The sequence below is a fragment of the Amblyomma maculatum genome, unplaced genomic scaffold (genome assembly GCF_055883805.1).
Source record: "Amblyomma maculatum isolate TAMU_Amacu unplaced genomic scaffold, ASM5588380v1 scaffold_19, whole genome shotgun sequence".
NCBI classification, from domain to species: domain Eukaryota; kingdom Metazoa; phylum Arthropoda; class Arachnida; order Ixodida; family Ixodidae; genus Amblyomma; species Amblyomma maculatum.
This window is the reverse complement of record NW_028146744.1, coordinates 7334193-7359060: the sequence shown is the minus strand read 5'-3', so window position 1 is coordinate 7359060 and position 24868 is coordinate 7334193. Positions and strand designations below refer to the sequence as shown.

Here is a 24868-nt window from a genome sequence, read left to right as displayed (position 1 = left end):
ACGCATCGATCAGATCGCGTTCGGTCAGATTTGGCATGTGCTATAATTTGTGAATTTGTCCATACCAATGCAGTACAGCGGCTTTGCTTCATGTGGTCAAACGGAAGCACGTTCTTTGTATGCTTCGAAATTCTCACACGCTTCTATGTCACTTTTGCTAACATGATCGGATACCTTTCATAGCACAGGAAGTCGAGTTGCTTCAAACAAGGTTCAAATATAAAGTCAACAAATTGGGCGTTGAGACGGCGGGTGAGAGGACGCCTGGCTGACACGGTATCTACCTTACTCGAGATAAGGGCCCCATTCTTTTGGAAACGCTCTGCCTGCCGACGGGCTTTTAGAGCGTTAGCTCTGTTGCTCACTTGCGCGAGTGGCGCGTTTTTCTAAGAATCGTAAACAGAGCCATTACCATAGCAACATCGCCGTCTTCACTGTGCCCAGGCAAACTAGACCGAACTCTCCAAGCCCCCGGCCACAGCGGCAAAGCGCGGTAGCAGGCGATGCTAGGCAAGTATAGCATTATAGCAAAATGAACGCCAAACCAGCTTCCCTGCCGAATGCATCAACGGTTTACCCTAGACGCCGTAATGCTTCGGACAATCAGCGGTATATCCTCCTCCAAGAAGCGGAATTACCTGGGAAGAGGACGGGACATCATGCACGTATAAAATAAATAAAGTAAGCGCAAATAAAAACATCAAACGGGAAACCAATTCAGTGTTTTCTCTCTCTCTCTCTCTCTCTCTCTCTCTCTCTCTCTCTCTATATATATATATATATATATATATATATATATATATATATAGGGCCATTGATCAAGTCAAAGTATTTGAAGAAGATATAAACGAATGCTTTTTGTCTGGTTTCTCGAACAAGGAAGCTGTAGGGCTGCCGAAACGATAGTACGTTTTCATGAAACTTTGACTTGGTCAATGAGCCTGTATATTTTTTTATGCCACCACCTGATCAGACTGCATTTCGTCGAACTCTTGATTACAGTGGTTTCTCTCATTTGAGCTAAGCTCGACATTCGGTTCAGCAGCGTTGAGCCTTATCATTTTTTTTTTTAATTTTTAGTGAGGGGAATGACGGAAATGCAGTGGCAAAACCCGATTCAACATCACATTTTTGTATTGGAGAAGCTTCACATGGCTGTTTCCTACTTGCCCATTCACCGAAAACATCCCCGGCAGCTACTGCGGCACCTTTACTATCATCACCGGAACGCAACATTCGGAAAAAAAAAAAAAGGAAAGAAAAAGAAAAAAAAACATGACTGAAACGCTGGTGATTATCTTCGGCTGCCCACTATATCATTTTTTCTCCTTTTCTTTGGAGCCTGCACTGCTTGCGCTATATTGGAACTTCAGTGGGAAGGTTGCAGAGGCATGCTTGTGCATGTTCAGGTTTTCAAGTTGTACTTGACAGACTGTCGAAACATTTTATCTGTACCAGTAAAGTGGCAGAGGGTACGAGTATTCGTGCAATTTCTCCTAGGGAGACGCTCTTTGAAATTATATTATATTAATTTATGCAGTGTTATAGTTCCGTGCCCTACTATTCATTTTATCGTAGAAAGGGGACAATATTTTTCCTTCTTGCCACTGGAAAAAAAAAAAGTCTAAATTCCACATCCTCATAATATATTAGCATATATTGTGAGGATGTGGAATTTAGACTTTTTTTTTTTTTTTTGTTCGCGGTGTTAGCACACCGCGAACATCTGAAGATAGCTTTGTGGCGGAGCTAAGACGAGGAATAACCAGCTCCGACAGCGTTCGGGTTCGAACTCTCTTTTTTTTTTTTTTTCGCTGCTTTCACTGAGACGCTTAGTGCCAAATTCTTCTTTGTCCAGCGCCGTGCCGTTGTTTGTGATAAAAGCGCGGCGCGAGGGGCGCTACAAGACTACAAAACAAAACCAGAAAAAAAAAATTCAATATCTCCGCCACGATTATATCTTGCTGAGTAAGTAGAGTAAGTAAGTAGCGCGAGAGCCTTAGCTGGCAACGTTTCGGCACACAAACAGTATGACACACTTAATTCGAGGCGATAAATAAATCTCAAAGCAAGCAAGTGTACATTTGTCAAGGGACTATTTTCAAGTAGCGCTACTGTGCATGCGCGAAGCACCTGAGTGCGCGAAGCACCTGCACCTCAGTTCGACCCGGCCACTCGATCGGACTCGCCAGTGTTTACCTCTCTCGCCCGATGGAAAGGAAAGGGCACAGGGAAAACGTTGTAGAAGCACAATACCCTCTCGTAAATACCCCTCGATTCAGGGTGTTTGTGGCGCCATGCTCGTAATTTTTCTGAACTGCGATATTTTAGTGCATATGAAATTTCATAGATGGCGCTACCTACTACGTTTATCACACATGGCTCTGTTATTTTACTATTATTTGACTTTGTAGTTGATAATTGTTACCGGTTGAATAAGGGAACGAAAGCCCGAACCTTTAAGTTATATTCGCCAGAAACAAACAAGCCATGGAGCATTTCAATCATGCTTAAAATATTTCATGAAGAGCTCGCGCGCTTCAAGTGAACACGAAAAAAATAGCTGAAATCATCCTGACAGTGCACATTCCTCGAGAGTCGTAGAACAAAACCGATGCTTATCCTCTGACAGCGAGGTGCAAAGTTTTTCCACGCGAAATTTCAGCACAGATAAGAGCTTATTACTTGAACAGTTTAGCATATACTTTAAGCCATTTTGCAAAAAACGCAAAGTTTGATCACAAATAACTTTTACACTAAATGAAGCAGACAGATGATATTTTCAGGAAAAAGCGAACTATGTACGACCTCCAACTGCGCAAAAAATCTCCGCAGCAGAATGCGTATCTTGAAAGTTATTGTATGTATAATTACGTGTTTTATACACTTTTCACAGGCGCGTGGCTAATAAACTATGCGATACACAGTAATAAAAATGCTTAACTTTGTTCATTAACATCTAATCTCAAAACATCTCGAACGGTGTTTCTCTAGCTGCAAAAGATTTTGCACAATTTTGCTTTTCCCGAGACAAGTAGAGCTGAAAAGCCGTTTCTTACCTTTGTGTTTTCCTTTACAGCTTAAACATCGTTGCAGCTATTTATAAACCAAATGCACCATTAGAAAGGAGAGGAAATAAACTTTACAAATATATCAAAGTCATATTTATAAACTAAACAAGTGAGGCGCAGTAGGCGTATGAATATCGCCAAAAATGTCGTCTCTTCACCGCTGGAGTGGGACCGCCACCTTAAAGAACCCCAAATGGTTGAAATTACTTGGAATGCTCTACTACAGCATCCTTCATAGCCTGTGTTGCTTTGGGACCTTAAACCACATAAACCAAGCAAAATAAAACGAAGCTTTTTTTTTTTTTGTATGATAGATGTGGTGGTGTGTTGGGCATTTTCTATAATGAGCAGGAGGCACATGATGTCAGTTAGTATTGTAACATTGATTTTACTGTTTCTGTACTGACGCAGGACCTGGTTCAGCCGTCACACTGTGCTGTGAATGGCACGTGCATGATGGCCGAGTGCATAGTATACGATGGGTCTGTGATGACCCTCCTGCCTACCTCAGCAGTGGGCCTAATGGACTCATGGTACGTACGCTTGTCATGTGCAATCAGGGGCAGAAGTCCTGCTTCGTATATGCGTGAATCGCCTGGTGACGTCATCATGACATCAGTTCTGGTTATTAGACATGGCCGGTCTGGTCATGACGTCACGATTTGTCCTGACAAGGTGATGACGAAATAGTCAGTCATCTGTGGTTATCGTTACCGCTGTCACTATAACTACCACTATTATTATCGGTTACTATCTACCACTAACTAGTGGCAGCGGTCTTCATGGCAACCACTCTGGCATGACGCTAGGCAAGGAGAACTAAGATACGTTTCTCACGGCGTGGCTAAGTCGGGATGATCAACAGCTATAGGGTTCGGGTGCCCGTCGTATGGCGCCACCGTCGCCTGGATGGAACAGCGCCGCCCGCGAGAAGACACGCACCAGCGGAATGTCGAGGCAGCGGAGCGGTGCCGCCGGTTCCGTTTGGCGAGGCGTACACGAGCATGTCTTTACCCGTTGTTACGCGGTGTGGCTTTCAAAACTTAATCGCACGGAGATTTTTCGACCAGGATATTCTTAAAAGAGAGAGTTGTCTTTGGCCGGGAGTTAATTGTCATTGCAACTACCCGGCAAATGGTTTGATATGCCGCGCGGGCGATTTCGCCATACGCCTTTGAAGACGACTTCGGTGACACGACCTGCGCCCGCACTGCGCGGCAGTGTTTTTTCTGTTTCGAAATTCATCAGAAGATCAAGCACCGCCGAACCATGAAGCGATGACGTCGTTTTAGTCGCAATGGTCTTGAGTTAGTGCATTAGAAAATGAAAACAAAACAAAAAAAGCAATATGCTCAAACGTTTCGGAAGGGAGCGATAGCCGATGATTTTGCAGCCTTGCAAAGAGAGCTGGCGAAATAGAAAAATGAACCAACAAGGCAAAAGTAGGATTACCTTTTTTGGCAGGAAAAGCAAAGCAACAAACTTCCGTTATTTCCGGCACAGTTAGGCCTCACTGAACCCGGCCTTGGGACTACTCAACTTAATCATCATATAAACGAAGTTAAGCATCATCTTTACAGATACAACGATGCTCTGGTTGAACACTTCGGAATTGCTTCAAAAAAAAAGGACTTTGGAAATGCTATAATATGAATATGTTTCTCTCCACATGCTGCGGATCAATAAAAGCTAATTATACTGCTCTGAGCGGCAATACTTTTCAGATACTACAGTGATTGATACAGTCCTAGGAATATTTTGCTTTTGTTCATCCACGGCCGCTCAATGGAGGCGCACTTGGTGTGGCCCGTCGCGTCGCGCCTCAATGGCTGGGGAAGCGCGTATTGGGAGAAGTTACAGTTTCCGCCGTCATTCTCCGCGGGGGCGCCACCACTTCAGGACAAGGCGCCGCCGGCACGGACGAGCAGACGACGCGGAAGGAGCGCGCTGGCTGGGTTGGCACGTGTTATCGTTTTGACTACTCAGCATAACCGCATGGCTCTAATAATTCAGCATGCGTTTCATCGGTGCCTGTGTCAACAGCGTCCTAAGCGTATGCAGCACCATGCCAGGCAACTGCTGTGTGCCGCTGTGCACCACGAAAGCAAGAAAAGATCGGTTACCATGAGTTCCCGTGCGATTCACAACGTCGAGCAGCATGGCTGAAAAACATATCTCGGTAGGGCTAGGATGTAAAAGGAAGCCGGTGGGAGCAGAGTGACAAGTCACTGGTATACTCACTGCACTTCACAGATGACGATTACAGGAAGAACATAAAACTGAAAATCCTGCTTCCTTCAGTTGTCCCCTCCGTGTTCCCGAACTGCCCACATTACAAGTTAAGTTACTCACGCGGGCTCATGTTAAGCCAAACAACCTTGAAAAAATTAATGTGCGCAGGTCAATAGCTTTATTTTCCCCCACTTGTTATAGCTACACTTCATTTCCTCCTGGACAACCCCCCGTGTCATCCTGAAGCATGTGTGTTTCAAGATAGCTCTGCCACGATCACCTTTATGACAATGATATCAAAATGGTATGCCTTGCACAACATCGCATAAGTGAAGCCATGGAGATACCAAGAGGAGCAACTCTATTTGTCACATGACGAGCGACTCTCTTGGTTACAGTTGGGCTTGCCATATTGAAGACATTCAGGTCAAAGGAGGCACGTCGAAGCAAAGGCCAACCAAACAAACTTACGAAGCAACAGTCATGACAACCAGATCCACAGTGGCGCAAATTAAGGACCTTCTTGATCACATCAAGTATCTTACAACAATGTCTTCTGTGTGCCTTATTAGTGCATTGCATTTAACCGAATCTTATTTTCAGCTTCCGATACGCCCTAAAGCAGGCTCTGAAAGCGGGTCTATAGTATCGCTTTTTAGCAGCCTAAGGCAATTCAAAGGCAGGAACGACAAAGTTGACGCAAGGGCTGCAGTTATCACCTCGGAGAAAATACTGAAGGTACCACTAGCGAAAAAAATAAATATATCGACTGAGATTATACACATTTTGCCATGCTTTGTGCAGGTTGGCATCTTGCAAGCATCAGTCTGCAAATGCACCTATCAACAATAGGCAGCTATAAAACTTGGCATTCGTGATTATGAAAGTCGTACTTTACCAACTGCCATATCACGTCTGCTGCGAGAGAGTTTTCGAGTCAGCTTGGATCCATTCATGCGTGGTGTGAACCAGCAGCTCACATAGAGTTAGCACCGATTGCATTCTTGGCTGGTTACCTTGCACGTCCATTTGAAGAGAAAGTATGAATATACAGTTTTACAGAATCTCATGAAACATTATTTATTCTGCTTTCAGTGCCTGCCCGTGTGTTCATTATTTATATATTACCAAAGTTTAAATAACTTGTAGTGCTTACTTTAGAGTGTCAATAATTTTATTTTATTAGTCCCCATCCTTTTATTAACTTTGTGCTTTGTGATTCCTGCAGAACCCTGGACTTATCAAAATTCTTGATGATGGACGCCTAAGGTATCTGAAAATCACCATGCACCTTTGTTAGCAAGGTGATGAAGTGACCGCAGGTCATAAGAAGCAGCAAGCTATACAACATGTCAATTTCATCCCTTCTTCCCCATTTTGTGCAATTTCCAGAGTTGATTTGCGATAGAGAAGACCGCAGTCACACTAAGGACCTAACCAAACTAATGCGACCACTGCTGACAAACTCAACAGGCAACATCAATCAGACAGTGGAAAAAATCACGCTAGCACATAAACCTTTTTCGAGAGAAGTTCTTCGCTTGTAAAATAAGCTTGCGTGTCTTCTGTGCATCACGCGGCTTCATAATCAAACGAGAAAACCATTGTCTGGGCCTGCGGGCGTGTCGTTGAACTTGGTTTGGTTTGGTTGGTTTGTGGGGTTTAACGTCCCAAAGCAACTTAGGTGTCGTTGAACTGGCTGTCTTGTGTTGTTTCTTTTGCAACAGTTTGTGTTAGCTAGTATGTTTTGGTGGTGGTACCCACTTGAGTATTATTTCCAGTGAAAACGGAGGAACAGGCTGAACAATAATGTTGAACGCTACGTCTTGAATTGTAAGTTTCCAGAAAAGGGCACGCTGAATAAATGGCCCCAAACCACGTCCCGATTTCAAGATTGCAATATCTAATACGTTATTACAGTGGTTGAAACGCAACTAAATGGGTGCGCACTCAGCGAAGCACACGACTGCCTCGTTCTCGTTGTAAACGGAAGACCACGAATGACTTGGAAAAGCCTAGTGATGATGACTTGCCGCTATCACCTTATCAATAGCAAACTTGCACATAGCATCACATACTATGTGAAACGCCGCTCATAATCCTAAATTGAGCAAGCGCCGACGACGCCGAAACGAAAGCACAGCTACGGCCGCTGCGCGCAGCTCTCCGCCCGGACTCGTCCCGGAGCGGTGGCGCCGCAGCGGTGGTGATGAGAACTAGGCGCAATACGGCTCTTCTGGGCGACGCGACGGGCCGCACCCAAGTGCGCCTCCATTGAGCGGCCGTGGTTCATCTAGGCTTTCTTCAAGCGCAGGAAGTTCATCGCTATAGGGACCGGACAGCTGAACAGGTGGCGCCGCCTCTCGGCGCATCGCTCAATCGCTGGAGCCGGTGCATTGCCAGCGCATTGGAGCGTGCTGTTTGTCGTTAGTTTGTGTGGAAATTGGAAATCCTAAAGTTTAGATGATGTGCGTGAATATAGGTATCCTCAAGAGAGCAGAAAGTTGGGCTAGTTGTGTGAATATGTCCAGTGAAACGAAGTCTGGCCAAACAAGGCTGGCGAAACGTGATGCGTTGTTGGCTGCACTGGCAGCTACGCAAACTCGTCGGGCGCTTTTAAGTCGATTCATTTCTACGGGTTTCCACACAAGCATAAGTGGCGGGTGACCTAAGCATGGTTCTTTGAAAGGCAGAGGCACGAATCTACGTATTTGGTTACTATGTGGTCATGGAAAGTGCCGAATGTTTGCAAATTCCGGTTGCTGCCGGATGTTTTGTGCCTTCTATTCCCCAGGAGTGATGGCACGAGAGTCTCGGAGTCGAAGCCGCACTCTTCAACTGTAGTCACTTTATTGACAATTGGATATCGAAGTAACCCAACAGTGTAAGTTACAACGCTAGCATTTTCCTGCCTGTGTACAAGAAAACCCAGTACAGAAAAAGAAAAGGCAGCTCCACCATCGGCGTTCGGGCTGCGTTACAATCTTCAGTGATGGGCAGAGACAATGTTTGTGCAGCTATTTTCGCTGACATAGTCATAGATCATTTACTTTTTTCTCTTAACAGAAAAAGCAGATAGGAGACATGAACAATTCCTATTACCATGACCTTGTCCTTTTTCCTCTCTTCGTTTGTCAACCAATGAAAATGGGCTGAGAGCTCTGCGTTGATACTCTTAGAATTTGTTAACATTTATTTGTGGCATGTCCATTTCGCCTAATAAAATCACTCACTTCACAGTTCAACCAATACCGCATGGTCACAAAATCTGCTATCAGCTTCATATAAAAGTTGGACAAGACAAAAATACAATTCAGTTTGTGGAAACGAGCCTACACATAGCATTTTTTTTTTTAATTTCGAAGGCCGTGTAGCAGTTTATTTTTTTTCGCATTCACGTTGCACCTGACACGGGTCTACGTATTTTCACAGCAGCTCCCATTTCTTGGCCCGCTGAATACATGTGTTTTGCATTGGCATTTTAGTGAACGTGAGATTTCCTGATTGTGGCGTAGTAAGACAAGACCGTTTAGCTCTCTCAGAAATTGCTTCTATGGCCAATGTAAAAAGGTTTAGCAGCAGTCCGGCAAGCTGCAGGGACAAAGTTGTAAAAGGAATGGCTTTCAGTTATCCGGAATCCTTTACGTGCAAATAGAAAACTACCTACATGATCATGTCCCCTCAAAATCATCAGGTATCGAGGTCAGCTAGATTGGAAGCTAGGTATCGGCCCTGAAAGTTCGTGTTACGCTGAGAAAGTAGAACACCTTAGCGAACGAGCCATCAGAGGAATTAATTTAACAATAGAGCGCTTTCTTTGTTGTCGGTGGCTTATTTCACAACACATCACACTGTGTGTTTTTTTTTTCGATTGTATTTAACAGTTTGACTGTATTGGACTATTGCCTTCAAATGTTCAAGGCAGGTGCGGTCAATCGCATTGAACTTCCTGCGCTGAGAGAACACCTAAATAAGCAAAAGCCAAATACTACCAAGATCTCTCTATCATAGCAGCCGACCGAAAAAATAATGCCGCTGATAGCCGGAAGGCCGGGTTCAGTGAGCTATTGTAGCGTAATTGTGCAGGAAGTCCTGGAAGTATATGTGAGTTCGCTTTTCCGACCGTAAATAGGATCCTACTTTTGCCTTGCTTGTTTATTTTTCTCCTTTTCCAGCTCTCGTTGCAAGGTTGAAACTGGAATGTCATTTGCTATTGTTCTACTCTGAATCGTTTGAGCCTAGCTATTACCAAAAAAGACAGGTGCAGCATCTTTTTCATTTTACATGAACGCTGACCATTACAACTACCACTACCACGGTTACATGGCTACACGGCTCGGCGGTATTTGATCTTCAGGCGGGTTTCGACTAGACCTTATATAAGACGAACGTGCAGGGCAGGTGCAATTCCCGTCTTCGAAGTCGTCTTTACAAGCGCCTAACGAAGGTGTTCTTAGCGCATAGTGAAATCACGCGAGCGGCATTTCCGAGTATACAACAGAAATGCCATGCGCCAGGCGGTTTCAAAAAAAAAAAACACGCACGCCCTGCCGAGGATGGCCCTTTCCTTTTTCAAGATTTCCCGGTCGAAAAATACTCCTTGCGATTACTCAAAGCAGTTCAAAGCTCTCAAAGCCACACCGCAAAACGACGGGTAGGGACATGCTCAAAAACGCCCCGCAGAACGGAAACGACTGCGCCGCTCAGCTGCCTCGGCACCACCTCGGCACTCCGCTGCTTCGGCAATCCGCCGCGGGCGGCGCTGTTCCACCGAGGCGACGGTGGCGCCATACAACGGGTGCATGGTCCCTATTGACGGCACCTGTCTATAGAATTTGACGGCACTAATTCAGTACTGCCAAAACCGTAAACTACAATCGAATAAAAACAGAGTGGGATGGGTTGTCAGACAAGCCGCCAAAAACTAAGAGGGCATTCTATTGCTAAATTACTCGATGTGATGGGTCGTCTGCTAAGGTGTTCTACTTTCTCTGCGTTTCATGAATTTGCACGTACCACGCGAACTGCGGCTTGTGGGAGTGCAGTCAAATCTGTTTTACAGCGTTAGTCATGTTTTTAATTTCTCCAGGGTAAGAAGACCTTGTGTTGCTAGGTCCAAATCTGGAAATCTCGTGTTCACTAAAAAGCCAATCAGGAACACCCTGCTTAGGCGGGCCAGGAAATGGGCGCAGCTGAGAAATTGCATAAACTGGTGTCAAGTACGCGCAATGCTAAATAAACAACTGAGAAATATTTGCTACTCGAGAAGAAATTTACGCGGGACCTATAAACATTCCAAACGTCGATCTAGTGCCTTCGAAAGGAAAAAAAAAAAAAAAAAAAATTTGAGTTTATGCTCGTATTTTCATTACTAAAATTTCGTTTTTTCTCGTTTGCATTTTATATGGCGCTGATAGCTGCTGTTGTGGTCATGTGGTATTGAATGAGCTCTGCAATGGGTATTTTTAATTGGGTGAGAAGGGCATGCCACAGACAAAGCTGAACAAATTCGAAAAGTCTAAACGCAGACTTGCTCATCAGCACTGTGGCATTGGTTGACGAATGACTGAAAGAGGAAAGAGGACAAAAAGTTTGTAGAATAGCAGTCATTCGTGTCTCGTCTGCTCTTTCTGGAAGGAGATAAAAATAAATATGCTTTAGCTATGCCAGCAAAAGTAGGCGTGCTAACATTATTTCTTCCCATCACTGAGTGGGCTGCCTTTTCTGTGCTGGCCTTTTCTTGTTCACGGAAAAATGCTGGCGTAAATTAGGCTGTTGGATTCTTCCGATTTCCAATAGCCGATAAAATGACGACTATAGATGCTGGAGTGCGGCTTCAGCTCCGAGTCTCCCATGCCGTTACTCCAGGGGAACGAAAGGCATTTGGTTGCAACACAATTTTAAAAAGTTCCGCACTTTCTAAGACCCAAATCAGTAGATACGGGCTCCTCTGTCTATAAACAAACCATGTCCAGGACACCCTACGCTCATGCTTGTGTGGAAACCGGTAGAAATGAATACAGTCGACGACCGATTTTTCGGACTCTCAACGGACCACGAAAATGTCCGAAAAATCGGGCAGAACGGAAAAACAAATGTGCACCAAAAAAGCTCCATTTATTGACTATTCTTCACTTTGAGGCCGGAAAAAGTCATGAATGCTTTTCTGCACCATGCCCCGCTTCCGTGCTAACAGGTGTATCTGCGAGCCCAGCGCACAGTTCCAACTCGTGGTCCACATCTGTGAACTCTGAAAACGAGACGGCCGATGGAATTTTGACACCAGCAGTGCGAAGGTCATGAATGAGCTGTTCACTGCCTGACAGCTGCTCGACAACGCTCTCCTCGTCCAAGACAGCCGACTTGTCATTCAGCACAAATCTCGCTAGGCGGAAGCAATTGCGCAGTGTTGTGGGTGCCATCGACTTCCACGCATCAGCGAGCATACTAAGTGCTCCAAGCAAATTGACAGAGTATGTTTTCCCACTGTCCAGGCACACCACCACCGCTACCAACCGCTGGATCACAACACCGACTCTGCTGAGTGCCTTCTTGCTGCTGCGTTGCATGCAAAAAAAAAAAAAAAAGAAACTCCTTATAAAATCTGGAAACAGCCTTTTGAAGAACTGAAGCCGATTCAAATAAATGTGAGCCACAGTAGTGACAGAACGTAGTTCTCGCATCAGCACGACCACGGCTAGGCCTACTCGCTACGCTCGGCAAACACACAGAGGAACAGACAGTCGAAGCGATCATGCTAAAAGAAAAAAAAAAGCACTCTGGTGCAGCGACGTCCCGGAAACGGAAGCTGCTAGGCAAATAATATAGCCTCGATCCAGCGTCAGTTTAGCTGAGGAGCGGCACGCAAGACCGGCACCGGTTTCGAGGCTATCGAAGGAAAAAGTAAACAAACAAGATGGCGGCAACACCGCTCAAAATGTGTGGCAGTTGGCCCGGCTGACGCTTGGAATGTCCGAAAAATCGAATAGCCCTCCTTAGAGTGTCTGAAATTTTGAGCAGTGTAATATATTGACTTTATAAGGTATGTCCTGGGGCCGGGAAAATGTCCGAATAATCAAGCATGTCCGAAAAATTGGATGTCCGAAAAATTGGTCGTCGACTGTATGCATAAAAGTGTCCGACGAGTTTGCGTACCTGCCAGTGCAGCCAGAAACATGACACGTTTGCCTTCACTCTGTTTCGCCGGACCTATTCACTCACATCATCACCAAAAGATTAGAACTACCGAGGGAATCTCAAATAAACCAACGACAGACTGCGCACTCCAATGCGCCGGCTGGCGCTGATGCATTCCAGCAACGAGCGAAGCGCCGAGAGGCGGCGCCACCCGCCCAGCTGTCCGGTCTCTTTAGTGGGACAGGGCGCCGTGAGGGAGGCATTAAAGGCGTTTGCCTTAATAAAGCTCAGCACTGGCAATGCTAGCGAAGTGAGATGAAACAGAGCAGAGCAGATGAGGCCATGTGCATTTCCTGTGCAGCGACATCCTGTCTGCTAGTGTAATTCCATTGTGAGGCAACCTCCTTTCTGAAGGCTCTGCTGATAGTCTCATGCAACTGATGATGGCATTGTTGTGGAAAAAGGCAACGACTGCGAAAGATGACATACAATATGTAAAAAGGAAACGATCTGAAAAACCATGCTGGTGGCCCATTTTGCGCTCTACCAAACGCTGACTTCCTGGCCAAGCCTGCTTCTGGTGGCTTCACTTTCGGGCACCTGATGCGGAATTCAGTTCGTTGGTGGAGATTAGTGTATGCCACTGTCATTGAAACTTGAAATACAGGATCTAATTTGACCACCTGCAGGTTTTGTCGCGAGTTCCGGACGAGGTCTCTGTGGACGATGCCGAGAGCTTTGACCTGTACGCCCAGTGTGCACTGCCTCGTGGCCGACAGCGCTGGGCCACCGCAGCCCTCTTCTGTGCTGGCTTAGACGCTCTGTACGTTGGGGACCGCTGTGGATCAGTGCACGGCTTTTACGTCGATGAAGATGAGGTAGGTATGTTTAAGGAGTGCAGTTTCAGTGACAGCTAACAGTCACTGTTGATTAATTGAAATTCACTTTCCACTTGGCAAGGGGGGGACACGGCTCTTTGAGACGAAAAAATTGCGAAAAAATCAATTTTTTTGAAACTGACATTTTCAAAATCTGTAGCTATTATTCCTTTAATTCGCCAGGTTTTATATCTCGCGGTGCAGTATTTGGGCCACAGAATCAATTTATAGCATCACTGTCAGCTGAAATCTGCGCAAAAACGTTTTTTTCCGAGGCGCGTAGGTCGTTTTCTACACGTGCGATCGCAGCCATCTTGGTCTCGTTAAAAAGAGCGGCTTTTCTTTTCTCATTTCCCGCCACAAGTGCCTCCGCCGGCTTACTGGTGACGTTGAAATTCGAGCATAAGAAAAGTCCAAACGCGCAGTTCTATTCGTCGAGCTAGCACACGTTATTGAAAAGCGCGCTGTGATTGGCCGCGCAAAGTTCCCATCGCCTGCTCCTCCACGGGCGACGCGCCTCTCCTTGTTCAGTCTTAGGGTTGTGACGAGTGCGACACGATGTCGGAAGCAACGCCGAAGTTTGCCACGAGTCACAAGTTTGGCAAAAAGAAGAAACGATCGGCCTACAACTTCAAAAAGCGCTCAGTTTCTTCGGCCGGCGTCGAGAATAGTCTGCCGCCAACAGCAAGTGATGCCGAAGCCGCGGACAGTACCGAAGTGGACTTAGGCCTAACCGGATCGCCGATGAGTGAATGCATTCTGGACAGCAGCCGCATTCGGCGCGACGCCGAAATATTGCAGCGTACGGAGTTGTTGCAGAGAGAAATGGAAGCCCAAGAAAAGCTACAAGTTCTTTCGTCAACACCGGCCACCAAGCGAAAGATGGATTTTTTTCACTCGCACTGACGATGTTGCGGCCGTGCCATCGGACATCGAGACAGGCTTCGTTGTCGTCAGTTTGGACTCAATGAACGCGTTGATGTCGTTTGTGAAGTGCAAGGTGTGTGGCGGTAGCGTCACGGTAGGGAAAGGTGAACGTGAATATGGCCTCGCTATGAAGATTATTATCGAGTGCGCTTGCTGCGGTGATGTTGCGTCGGCATGGAGCTCGCCCCGTGTGAACGGAAAAGAGAAGTGCAACCCGTTCGTTGTGAACGTCCTTGCTGCGCGCGCGATGCAAGCCTCCGGGCATCTACAAATGGCACTCAATGACGTTTTTGCGACCATGAACATTTCGCACCGTGGCCTCCACAACAAAACTTGGCAAAGGTACGTGAAGAAGAAGCTGGCGCCCGCGGTAGCTCTTGCTGCCGAGAAGCAAACGTGCGCGCAATTGGTCCGGGATCTGTATGATGAGTTGCAGGTTGCAAATCCCGGAAACATTGCTGTGTCATACGACGGTTCCTGGATGACGCGCGGCCACTCGTCCCATATCGGTGCCGGCACGGTCATCGAGCTGTTTACAGGACTGGTTCTCGGTTACGTGGTCCTGAGTAATTTTTGCGCTGGTTGCGAGCGTGCCCCAAGCGAAGATTACCCGGCATACAAGGCTTGGAAGGAGACCCATGCATGCCAGAAAAACACCACCAAGAAGGCTGGTGAAATGAAAGTTGAGGCTGCTCTCACCCTCATTTCAGTTGAGAAAGAACACTGTATCAACCATGTACAGAAACGGATGGGCACGAGCTTGCGAAACCTCATCACAAAACATAATGGCCCTGGTTTGGAGAGCCTTGGTGGTAAAGGCAAACTGATTGCGGACCTAGTGGCAAAGTTGACAAGCTACTATGGCTGGGCACTGAAGACTCACAAGGGTGATGTGCAAGGAATGAAGAGGGCAGTGATGGCCACTTATCGCCACATAAATCAAATGACTTGGTGTCGGACCACAGCTATTGCCCACCAGGACCGAGCTCATGGTGCCGGCAAAATGCAGCAAGAGCTAAGGGTGAGACAGCCCCTAAGCACCGCTACAATCTGCCTCAGCACGTATGGGAGGCCTTGTTGCCCATTTATGAGCGCCTGTCTGATGAAAGGCTTCTTGAGCGGTGACAACGGGGCAGCACTCAAAACACCAATGAATGTCTCCACTCCCTGATATGGTCACTGGCACGAAAAGAACAGCATGTCTTACGGTTCACGGTGCAAGCTGCTGTGGCTGAGGCTGTTATAAGATTTAATGCTGGTTGCCAAAACTCCTCTGCAGCAATATTGAAAGAGCTGCACCTCAACCCTGGGACACCAAGCAAGAAGCGCATGGCAGTGAAAGACCACCCCCGAGCAGTGGCATCTGCAAACAAGTGCAAGACCACTGCGGATCTGCAGCACGCTTTCAAAAAACGTCGTTTGGGTGGCCATAGTCAGTCTGACTACATCCCTGGTGCCTTCTAGTCACTTACATTGCAAAATATTGCAATATTTTCTCTACATTTTTGATTAAAAGAGAGCCAATCTTTTTTTTTCTCGTTTTCTCAAAACACCGATTCTTGACTTCTTGCTTATTTGCAGAAGTGATATCTCTGCCTTCAATGGAGGTAGAACCATAATTTTTGTTGTGGCATGTAGCTAAAAGTGCAAAGCACACAATGTTAAGAGTAGATTTTGCAATGCACGTTTTATAAATTTTTTAAATTTGCTCTAGGTCAGACAGTAGGGCACCCACATTTGAATGGTGAACTTTGCAATGCTATAACATCGATAATATTTGTTTTATCAAAAAAGTGCTCCTAACATTGTATACATTATGCTTTCTAGTACCTAGCAAAGTGTCAATATGAATTTTTTTAGTGTGGTTACTTTTTCATTGTTTCTGCTAATTGTGAACAATTAATTTCATCTATCTTTTGAACTAATTGGCCAATTGGAAAAATAGTTACATATTTGAAATCAGCACAAGAAACTGAATCAGACTACCTAGTTTCATCAAGTTTGGTCAAAAATTAAGAAAAATAGCTTTAAGAGCCATGTCCCCCCTTAATGTCATGGTTTTGTCAGGGTCATATTTATGAACTTATTTGCTGGAGATTATTTGGAAGCTTTTAAATATCTTTTTCCCAAATCTATTACTGTAGTCTATTTTATAGTAAAGTCACAGTGATCGGCAGCAACCTTTGCTGTATACAGTAAAAGCTCGTTAATTCGGATTTCTAGGGACCGTAAAATATGTCCGAATTGACAAAATGTCTGAATTATCGAGAGAAAGAAAAAACAAAACAAATGCACGATTTTCATCAACATACCTTTATTACATAAAGTAATCGCAGATGCTTGTCTGCTTTCCCGCAGAAACCCACGCGGATACTATTTTTCCAAGTCCTTCCAGTGCTCAGCAGCTCACATGCTGTATGCAGTGCCCTAACAAAATTCGTCTAGCACAACGAGGGCCTCCACTGCTTCCTTCACTGTGCGAGGCTGCTCCTCTCGTGGGCCCTCTTCCTCTGAATCTTCGCTGTGCAGTATGTCCCTTACAATTTCTTCATCAGTTAGAGAGCCAACTGTAGCAACGCCGTCATCAATACTGATGTAATCAGCGAGTTTCACCGCATCCGGTAGAATACCTCCGAAATCCGGGCAGTCATCTCCATTGTCGTCTGGCGACACTTCGGCCACTGTGTCATCGCAGGGCTCAGGCACAACGAAGCTACTGTGTCTAAAACAGCTAGCGATGACGTGCGCAGGTGTGTTTCCAAACGTATGCAAGAATGTTGACCGCGCTCAAAAGATTCACGTCGTACTGTTTGCTGACTTCATTGCACAGGAGCATACGTAGCTTCCAATCCAACAGACCAGATTGAATTGGCCGAGATGTCAAAGCTAATCAATAAGCGCAAGGTGGCCGATATAAAGAAGTATAATGTGGAGAAAATTGAGCATGCTGTAAAAAACGGGGGAAGCCTTAAGGAGGGAGGCTACCTTTGAATACCAACTTTTTTGTTTCTTGAGATAATTGAATGAAGTTTTCAGGGTAGACTCATGGCACAGCCATTTGAATAACTGCAAAGTTTCATGGAGCTCTGCACATTGGTAATCAAGTTAAAGAAGTATATCAGAATGGTTCACATGAGTTCCTTGTACCATGCCTGGTGAACTTGCAAAATGTGCTGGCACTATGAAATTCATTATGAAGGTACCACAGGGCAAGACAGAGCCCTTTTTTTTTTAATTTCCCTGCTGAAACATTTTAGCAGTGAATTGAGGTTAGTGCCACTAATTGGACTTGCATTAGCCTAATTTTGATTGTTTATTATAAATTCCAGACTCAATATTTTGAAAAAATGAGCTTGTCTTGCCCCCGGAAATTTATTCAGGCACACAATAAAAAAAAAAACAGGTGGGAATCCGATTAGCGGTTCCAGAGATACTGCGGGAATAAGCAACCATACCATGAAAAAAATTCATTCTGAGAAAATGGCCATTGAAGTTTAAAACAGCATTTTCAAGTCTAAAGTTTGTTTTTTACTGCAGCACGCTGTGCCTCCACTACCTCGATTCCCTCGGAAAGGGCATTTTCATGCGAACAGTGGACGACGCTTGCAACGCGTTATCGCTTACAATGACAGATGCGATACGGGAGGCCGCGATCGCCGAGGTTGATAGGTCGGTACAGCAGGCACGCTCAAACACCGGCTCCTTACGTTGACACGAAAGATACGCAGTTGGAAGTGGCAGCGCAGTCGGTCTAATGGTGGTGTAGCAGAGGCACCACTAATAGAAGCGTCTCCGCGACCGTTGCAAACGCGCTTCGCTAACTTCGCGATTCGGACGGCATTCACAGAACGATGACCTATGCAGTGTTTTGAACTTCTTAGCGCACATCGTGGCCGACTCTGCGACAATCCACAAGGTGCACAAAACCGTTCAAAACACGGCATCAGAATCCGTAACGAGCGATGATCACGGCGATCTCAAAAATGGTGAAACGTGAAGCGATTCAGCCAGCGCAAAAAGAACGCCAACTCAGCAGGCAGCCGGAGCAGACGACACACCGGAGAGGGGCCACCGCGTCAGCGCGCGCAGCAGCCAATAGCAGTCGCACGATCCCCCGCGTTCTCACGGAGCGCGCGCTTTGTCCAATCACAGCCTGAATTCGAAACGCGGGAAGGTCAACAATCCCTGTGAGGCCCCCAATCACAAGCGAGCCATGCTTCTGCTACGCCGCGGACGCCACCGGCGAAGGCAACATGGAAAAGGGCGAGCAGTCACAAACAAAACAAGACCAAGATGACTGCGCTCGGTTCAGTGGCAGAGAAATGGCGCGCTCGCGAAGTTTGGGTACTTCTGCCGTTCCCTCGCGACTCTGGGGCTGCCGCGCCCAGTTGTATATTTAATTTAAAGCAGTTACACGATGAATTAGGCGTTTATAGTTATAGTAAAGGTAGTTTATAACATATACAGCCGAGATATGTACTTTTTGAAAAGCAGACTTTTTCGCGATTTTTCGACTTTCAAAGCCCGCGTCCCCCCTTAAAGCGGTAAAGAAGAATTTGGGCAATGGCAAAAACCAGATGTATGCGATAAGGGACAAGGAGGGCAACGTCATCACGAATATGGACAAGATAGTCAAAGTAGCCGAGGAGTTCTATACAGACTCCTACAGTAGCCAAAGTAGTCAGGACCGTAATGAGTTTGGCGGTAGGGAAAAAGAGAGACGTTCCACCAGTGACGAAGGACGAGGTCAAGAAAGCACTAGAAACTATGAAAAGGGGGAAATCAGCTGGAGAGGATCAGATAACTACAGATTTGCTGAAGGACGGGGGGGGGGATATCGTGCTAGAAAAACTGGCCACCCTGTATACGCAGTGCCTGGTGTCATCGCCGGTACCGGAGCCATGGAAGAATGCAAATATTATCGTCATTCACAAGAAAGGGGACTCTAAGGACCTTAAAAAACAGACCAATCAGCTTACTGTCTGTTACGTATAAGGTATTTACTAAGGTAATCGCTAATAGAATCAGGACAACCTTAGACTGCAATCAAGCAAAGGATCAAGCAGGTTTTCGGAAACTGTACTCTACTATCGATCATATCCATACCATCAATCAGGTGATAGAAAAATGCTCAGAATATAACCAGCCCTTATACATAGCATTCATTGATTACGAAAAAGCATTTGACTCAGTTGAAACCTCGGCGGTGATGCAGGCATTGCGAAATCAGGGGGTAGACGAGCCGTACGGGAAAGTGCTGGAAGATATATATATAGTGGCTGCACAGCAACCATAGTTCTGCATAAAAAAAGTAACAAAATTCTCATAAAGAAAGGTTTTAGGCAAGGAGACACAATCTCCCCAGTACTATTCACAGCTTGCTTAGAGGAAGTATTCAGAGACTTGGAATGGGAGCAGTTAGGGATAAGGGTAGATGGAGAATACCTCAGTAATCTGCGATTTGCTGATGACATTGCCTTGCTAAGCAACTCGGGGGATGAACTGCAAATAATGATTGGTGACCTAGACAGGAAAAGTAGAAAGGTAGGCTTGAAAATCAATATGCAGAAGACTAAGGTAATGTTCAACAGCCTCGGAAAGGAACAGCAGTTTACATTAGGTAGCGAAGTACTGGAAGTAGTAGGCGAATATGTCTACTTAGGACAGGTAGTAACCGCAAATCCGGACCATGAAAAGGAAATACAGTAAAAGCTTGTTAATTCGAACTTCACGGGACCGGGAAAAAAGTTCGAATTATGTGATGTTCGAATTATCGAATGGCCTCGAAAAAACTGACCAAAACCATTTGTATTACGGTAAATGTTATTTTGTCGCATAACGAACACGAACTTGCTCGCATAATGAACCCACTCAGCCCCGTTCTTGCCTACGAATCTGAAAAAAAAAATAATAATAAAGGCGTCAGCGTCACGGTCCACAACACATTTCTTGGCAGTGCGCCAAGATGCTGCGCAGCGGCGTGTTTATCTTTTGACTTTAGCTCCTTCAGGGGGAGGAAAGGGAGCTTGGCAAAGTGCCAGCGCTTGTCTGGTTGTGCAAGCCTTCTTTCAGTATGTTCGCTTTATCATGCTGGGGCGGGCGGCGCCGTCTACTGCCATTCCAATCATCGGAACGAACGGTGCTAAAGCGGGCGTCAGGATCGCGGCTGACTCGCATGCTTCTGTTGACAACTGGTGGGTGCAAGGATAGATAGCTTTCGCAAAAAAAAAAAAAGTAACCCATAGTGCTCGTCCGAGATCATAGCCTTTTATGGGCTTTGGCTGGAACCGCGCTGACAGTACTCATCCCTATTTCCAAATTAACAGGGTTGGAATTAACGAGTATTTAGTTGCGAGATACGGAGGTTGCGCAGAAGAGAAGCAGGCAGCCGCCGCTGCGCGGCCATGCACTGACCTTGCCGCGGCCGCCGTCCCCTCCCTCCAACGCTGCCGGCCAGCCGCCACGCCAGTCATGGTGTCATTTAAGTTTTACCCACTCTTCCATAGTTTTACCTGGTTCCATCTTCTGTCCCCGTTTTGGACGTGCGCAGCCTCTAATTATTCCTACCGATCGCGGAGATGTTTCTTTACTTTTTTTTTTTTTTGCCCTAGACGCGGCGGCGCATAGTTCGGATTATCCGTAGCGGAGCCGACTCGCGTTCGAATTAACTGGCTTTTTTATACACAGATCTCTATGGAGCTTGGCCGGACCATGTAGTGTAGTTCGAATTATCCGAAAATTCGAATTATCGAGGTTCGAATTAACGAGCTTTCACTGTAACAAGAAGAATAAGATTGGGATGGAGCGCATTTGGCAAGCACTCTCAGGTTATGACTAGCAGCTTACCGGTATCGCTCAAGAGGAAAGTACACAACACTTGCATCTTACCTGTACTCACCTATGGGGCTGAAATGTGGAGGCTAACCAAGAGAGTTCTACTTAAGTTGAGGACAACCCAGAGGGCTATGGGACGAAAAATGGTAGGGGTAACGTTAAGAGATAGGAAGCGTGCAGAGTGGGTCAGAGAAATAACTCAGGTTACCGACATTCTAGCGGAAATTAAGAAGAAGAAATGGGCATGGGCAGGACACGTAGTGTGAAGAGAGGATAACCGATGGTCGCTTAGGGTAACAAACTTGATTCCAAGGGAAGGAAAGCGTAGCAGGGGGCGGCAGAAAGTTAGGTGGGCGGATGAGGTAAAGAAGTTCGCAGAGGTCAAGTGGATGCAGCTAGCACAGAACCGGGTTAAGTGGAGAAATATGGGAGAGGCCTTCGCTCTGCAGTGGGTATAGTCAGGCTGATGATGATGATACTGAATTATGCCTTGGTCCATCGGTTGGAGGGCTGATGTAGTGTTGGGAGGCAAAAAAACAACTTTAATGTTGTTCAGTCCGGTGACACTGTTATGTGCACTGCAGTTGTCTAGTACGATTAGTACCTTGCGATTCTTTGCGGAAAACTGTCCATCTAACTTTTGCATCCAGCCGCAAAAAATTTCTGATGTCATCCAGGCCTTTTTATTAGCCCGGTAGTCCACCGGAAGAGCAGGCACATTCTTAAAGCACCGTTGCTTTTGTGCCTTTCCAATGACGACAAGCGGCAAGCGCTCTGCCCCTGTCATGTTTGCGGCTAAAAGAACGGTTACTCGTTCCTTGCTCTTTTTCCCTCCAATGCACGGTTCTCCTTTCACCGTCACAGTCTTGTCTGGCAACACCTTAAAGAAAAGTGCTGTTATATCAGTATTAAAAATATCATTTGGGTTATGGGCAGCGACGTGTTCGAGCAGCTGAGTGTTTTTCTAGTTGTTGGCAACATCTTCGTTGACAGCACCTCTTTCGCCACACACAGTCTTGAAAACGAGACCATGTCTATCTCTGAAGCGCACACGCCACCCTTCTGACGCTGTGCATCATCAGTGCAAACTTTTCGGCCTGCGCCATGATGAGGGGTCCACTCAATGGCAGGTTTGCATCATGCGAGTTGCACCACCCACCGAAGCAAGCCTTCTTCCAACTCCGGATGAGCTGCTGTTCGCAGATGCTTTCTTGACGCTTGGAATTTTTCGCTTTCGAACGCCTGAAGAATCTGTTTCCTTTTTTACATACTTGCTTAGGGTGCTCCTTTTAACATTGTATTTTTTCATGGCTTCTTGTTGGTAGAGCCCGTTCTTAAAAGCCCGCAAAATTTCCACTTTAGTAGCAAAGTCCTTGGCCTCGTAGCTCTTCGGCCGTTTCGCCGGCGTTGCCATCGGCGGCAAGGGCGTTGACACCGGAAACCGCTGAATGAGCCGCACTAAAGCCAACGGTCTTCGATACAACAGCGTGCAAGGATGTAGTGCACAGAGAGCAGCAAAACAACAAAATGGCACCGCCAATAACACCGACACGTGAAAAAACAAAGAAAAGCTCCCTATCCAGCCACAAGTCGGGCCAAGAGGATTCATTGATGTCTATGGCGATGCTGCGTTTGGGTATCGCGGGTTGCTATAGCACCGCGTGCGCCTTTTTGTTTTCGAGCCTCGGTAGCTGCCCGAAGTTGTTCGAATTATCCGATGTGCGGACAAATCCGTCCGAATTAACAAGAGGTTTGTCCCATAGACACCTATACATAATTATGGGAACCAGGTGCGAAAGTCGAATTAACGAGTGTTCACTCTACTCCCGCAACATGAATTTGCCGGCAAAATGCAACAGGTTAACGATGGGATTCCGTGTGTGCTGATCCTCCTCCGATACCTTCTGTTGCTGTTCTACTGTGATTCCATTTAGAAAAATGGATCATAACAGATATATTATTGATAAAAAATCTGTACTTTAGCCTGTGTAGTATCGCAGGAATCTGCCATTATATCCAGCCGATTGTGGACGCGTATTCAAGTAATGTATTGTGGAATTGAAATTTCGTGTTCAAATTAAAGAGAGCAGTCTGGCGCCTTTGAATTGCAGCAGCGTTTTCTATCTGGATACCTGGGCATATACATATGTAGAAAATATCTGGAGGGCTTGCATGCCTGAAGCAGCAAATTCTGGGCTGACTTGGGTTAGCTTTACAGTTGCTAATGCGGAAAAGAATGTACAAAAGGATATAAGGACGGACTAAAAGTTACAGTAATGAAGTTTAATACAGTAGAACCTCGTTGCTACCTTCTTCACTGCTGCGTTTTCCCGGCTGTTACGTCGCTTTCATCCGGTCCCGGCATTGCTCCCGTAGGATCCAATGTATTGGGATCCTCGTTGTTACGTTGTAGCTGTGAAAACTTTCCTGCATGATACGTTGCAACTGGTCGCCGCGAACCCGCGCACGCGATTTGGAGAGGCCGCCACTAGATGGCCATCTGCCTCGTGAACGTCGACGAGGTGGCGTGCACTGCCACCACCCGATTCAAAGGGTTCAGATTCATCCATCCATCCGTCGAACCAGTCCACGACAAAGCCGGTCGTGAACCAGTCGAACTAACCCTTGTCCTTTGTATCCGACAATCGTGATCTGACGTTCTTCGATGGCGTCGCGCAAGCGGGAGGTGCTTTCCCTCCAGGAAAAGCTGGACGCACTCAACGCTGTCGATAGGCAGCCAGCGCAGAAAAGAATTGATATTGCCAAAGACCTTGGTCTGCCACCATCGACGCTTAACAGCCTCAAAGCGTGCCGAGATTGAAGGCAATGCAGTGCTTTTCGGCCCGAAAGCTAAGCAGGCTCGTGGGGCCAAGTATGGAAACCTCGACGAGGCTCTTCTGATCTGGTTCAAGCAAGCTCGCGCTGCCGGCGTCAACTTTGATGGCAGCATTTTGCGCGAGAAGGCAGTGGACATCGCTGACAGACTGGGCGTCACAAACTTTGCGGCGTCGAATGGCTGGATGACCGTTTCCGGAAGAGGCATGGCATCGCGTACAAGACAGTAAGCGGTGAATCAGCAAGTGTGAACTTGGCAACAGTCGACGATTGGAAGGTCACACTATCTGCTATACTGATTGAGGGCTATGCGCCTCGTGACATCTACAACGCCAATGAAACGGGCCTTTTTTTTTCGGGTGCAGCTGTCGGAAGTCCCTAAGCCTGAAAGGAGAAGCGTGTCACGGAGGCAAAAACAGCAAAGAGCGATTGACGGTGCTCCTTTGCTGCAACATGGATGGTTCAGATAAGTTAAAGCCATGGGTAATCGGCAAATATCGGAACCCGCGGTACTTGAAGAACACTCGCCTGCTGCCATGTCACTACAGAAGTAACAGTCGTGCGTGGATGACGTGTGCGTTGTTCGAAGAATTTCTTCGCTACTTCGACAACAAGATGGGATCCCAGTGCAGGAGTGTTCTTTTTCTAGACAATTGTGCTGCCCACCTAAGAGACCCGCAGTTTCTTCGGAACGTCAAGCTTGTGTTCTTCCCACCGAACACTACAGGCCGTCTGCAGCCGCTGGATGCCGGCGTCATAAAGAACTTGAAGCATTCCTACCAGAAGTGTGTTGTGAAGCGCTGTCTTGCGCGTATTGATCGTGGACAGCAGCCTACGACCATTTCGGTGCTTGACGCTATGCACTATGTCGCTTCAGCGTGGGCTGCAGTGGCCGCATCAACTGCACAGCACTGCTTCGCGCAGTGTAGCTTTCGCACGGACGGCGAAGGGGAA

The 24868-nt window shown here is 46.5% G+C and overlaps 1 protein-coding gene across 5 annotated transcripts in view; it reads left to right on the top strand.

The window, feature by feature from the left end:
• LOC146171622 (tRNA (34-2'-O)-methyltransferase regulator WDR6) overlaps positions 1–24868 on the top strand; it is a 215707-nt gene that overhangs the window by 49337 nt on the left and 141502 nt on the right. For 4 of the 5 annotated variants that reach the window (XM_084586377.1, XM_084586376.1, XM_084586379.1 and 1 more), the window contains 2 exons: positions 3483–3604; positions 13130–13318. In XM_084586377.1, coding sequence (XP_084442503.1) covers positions 3483–3604; positions 13130–13318 — 311 coding nt within the window. The remainder of the gene's footprint in view (positions 1–3482; positions 3605–13129; positions 13319–24868) is intronic. The other variant, XM_084586380.1, reaches the window with a different exon arrangement.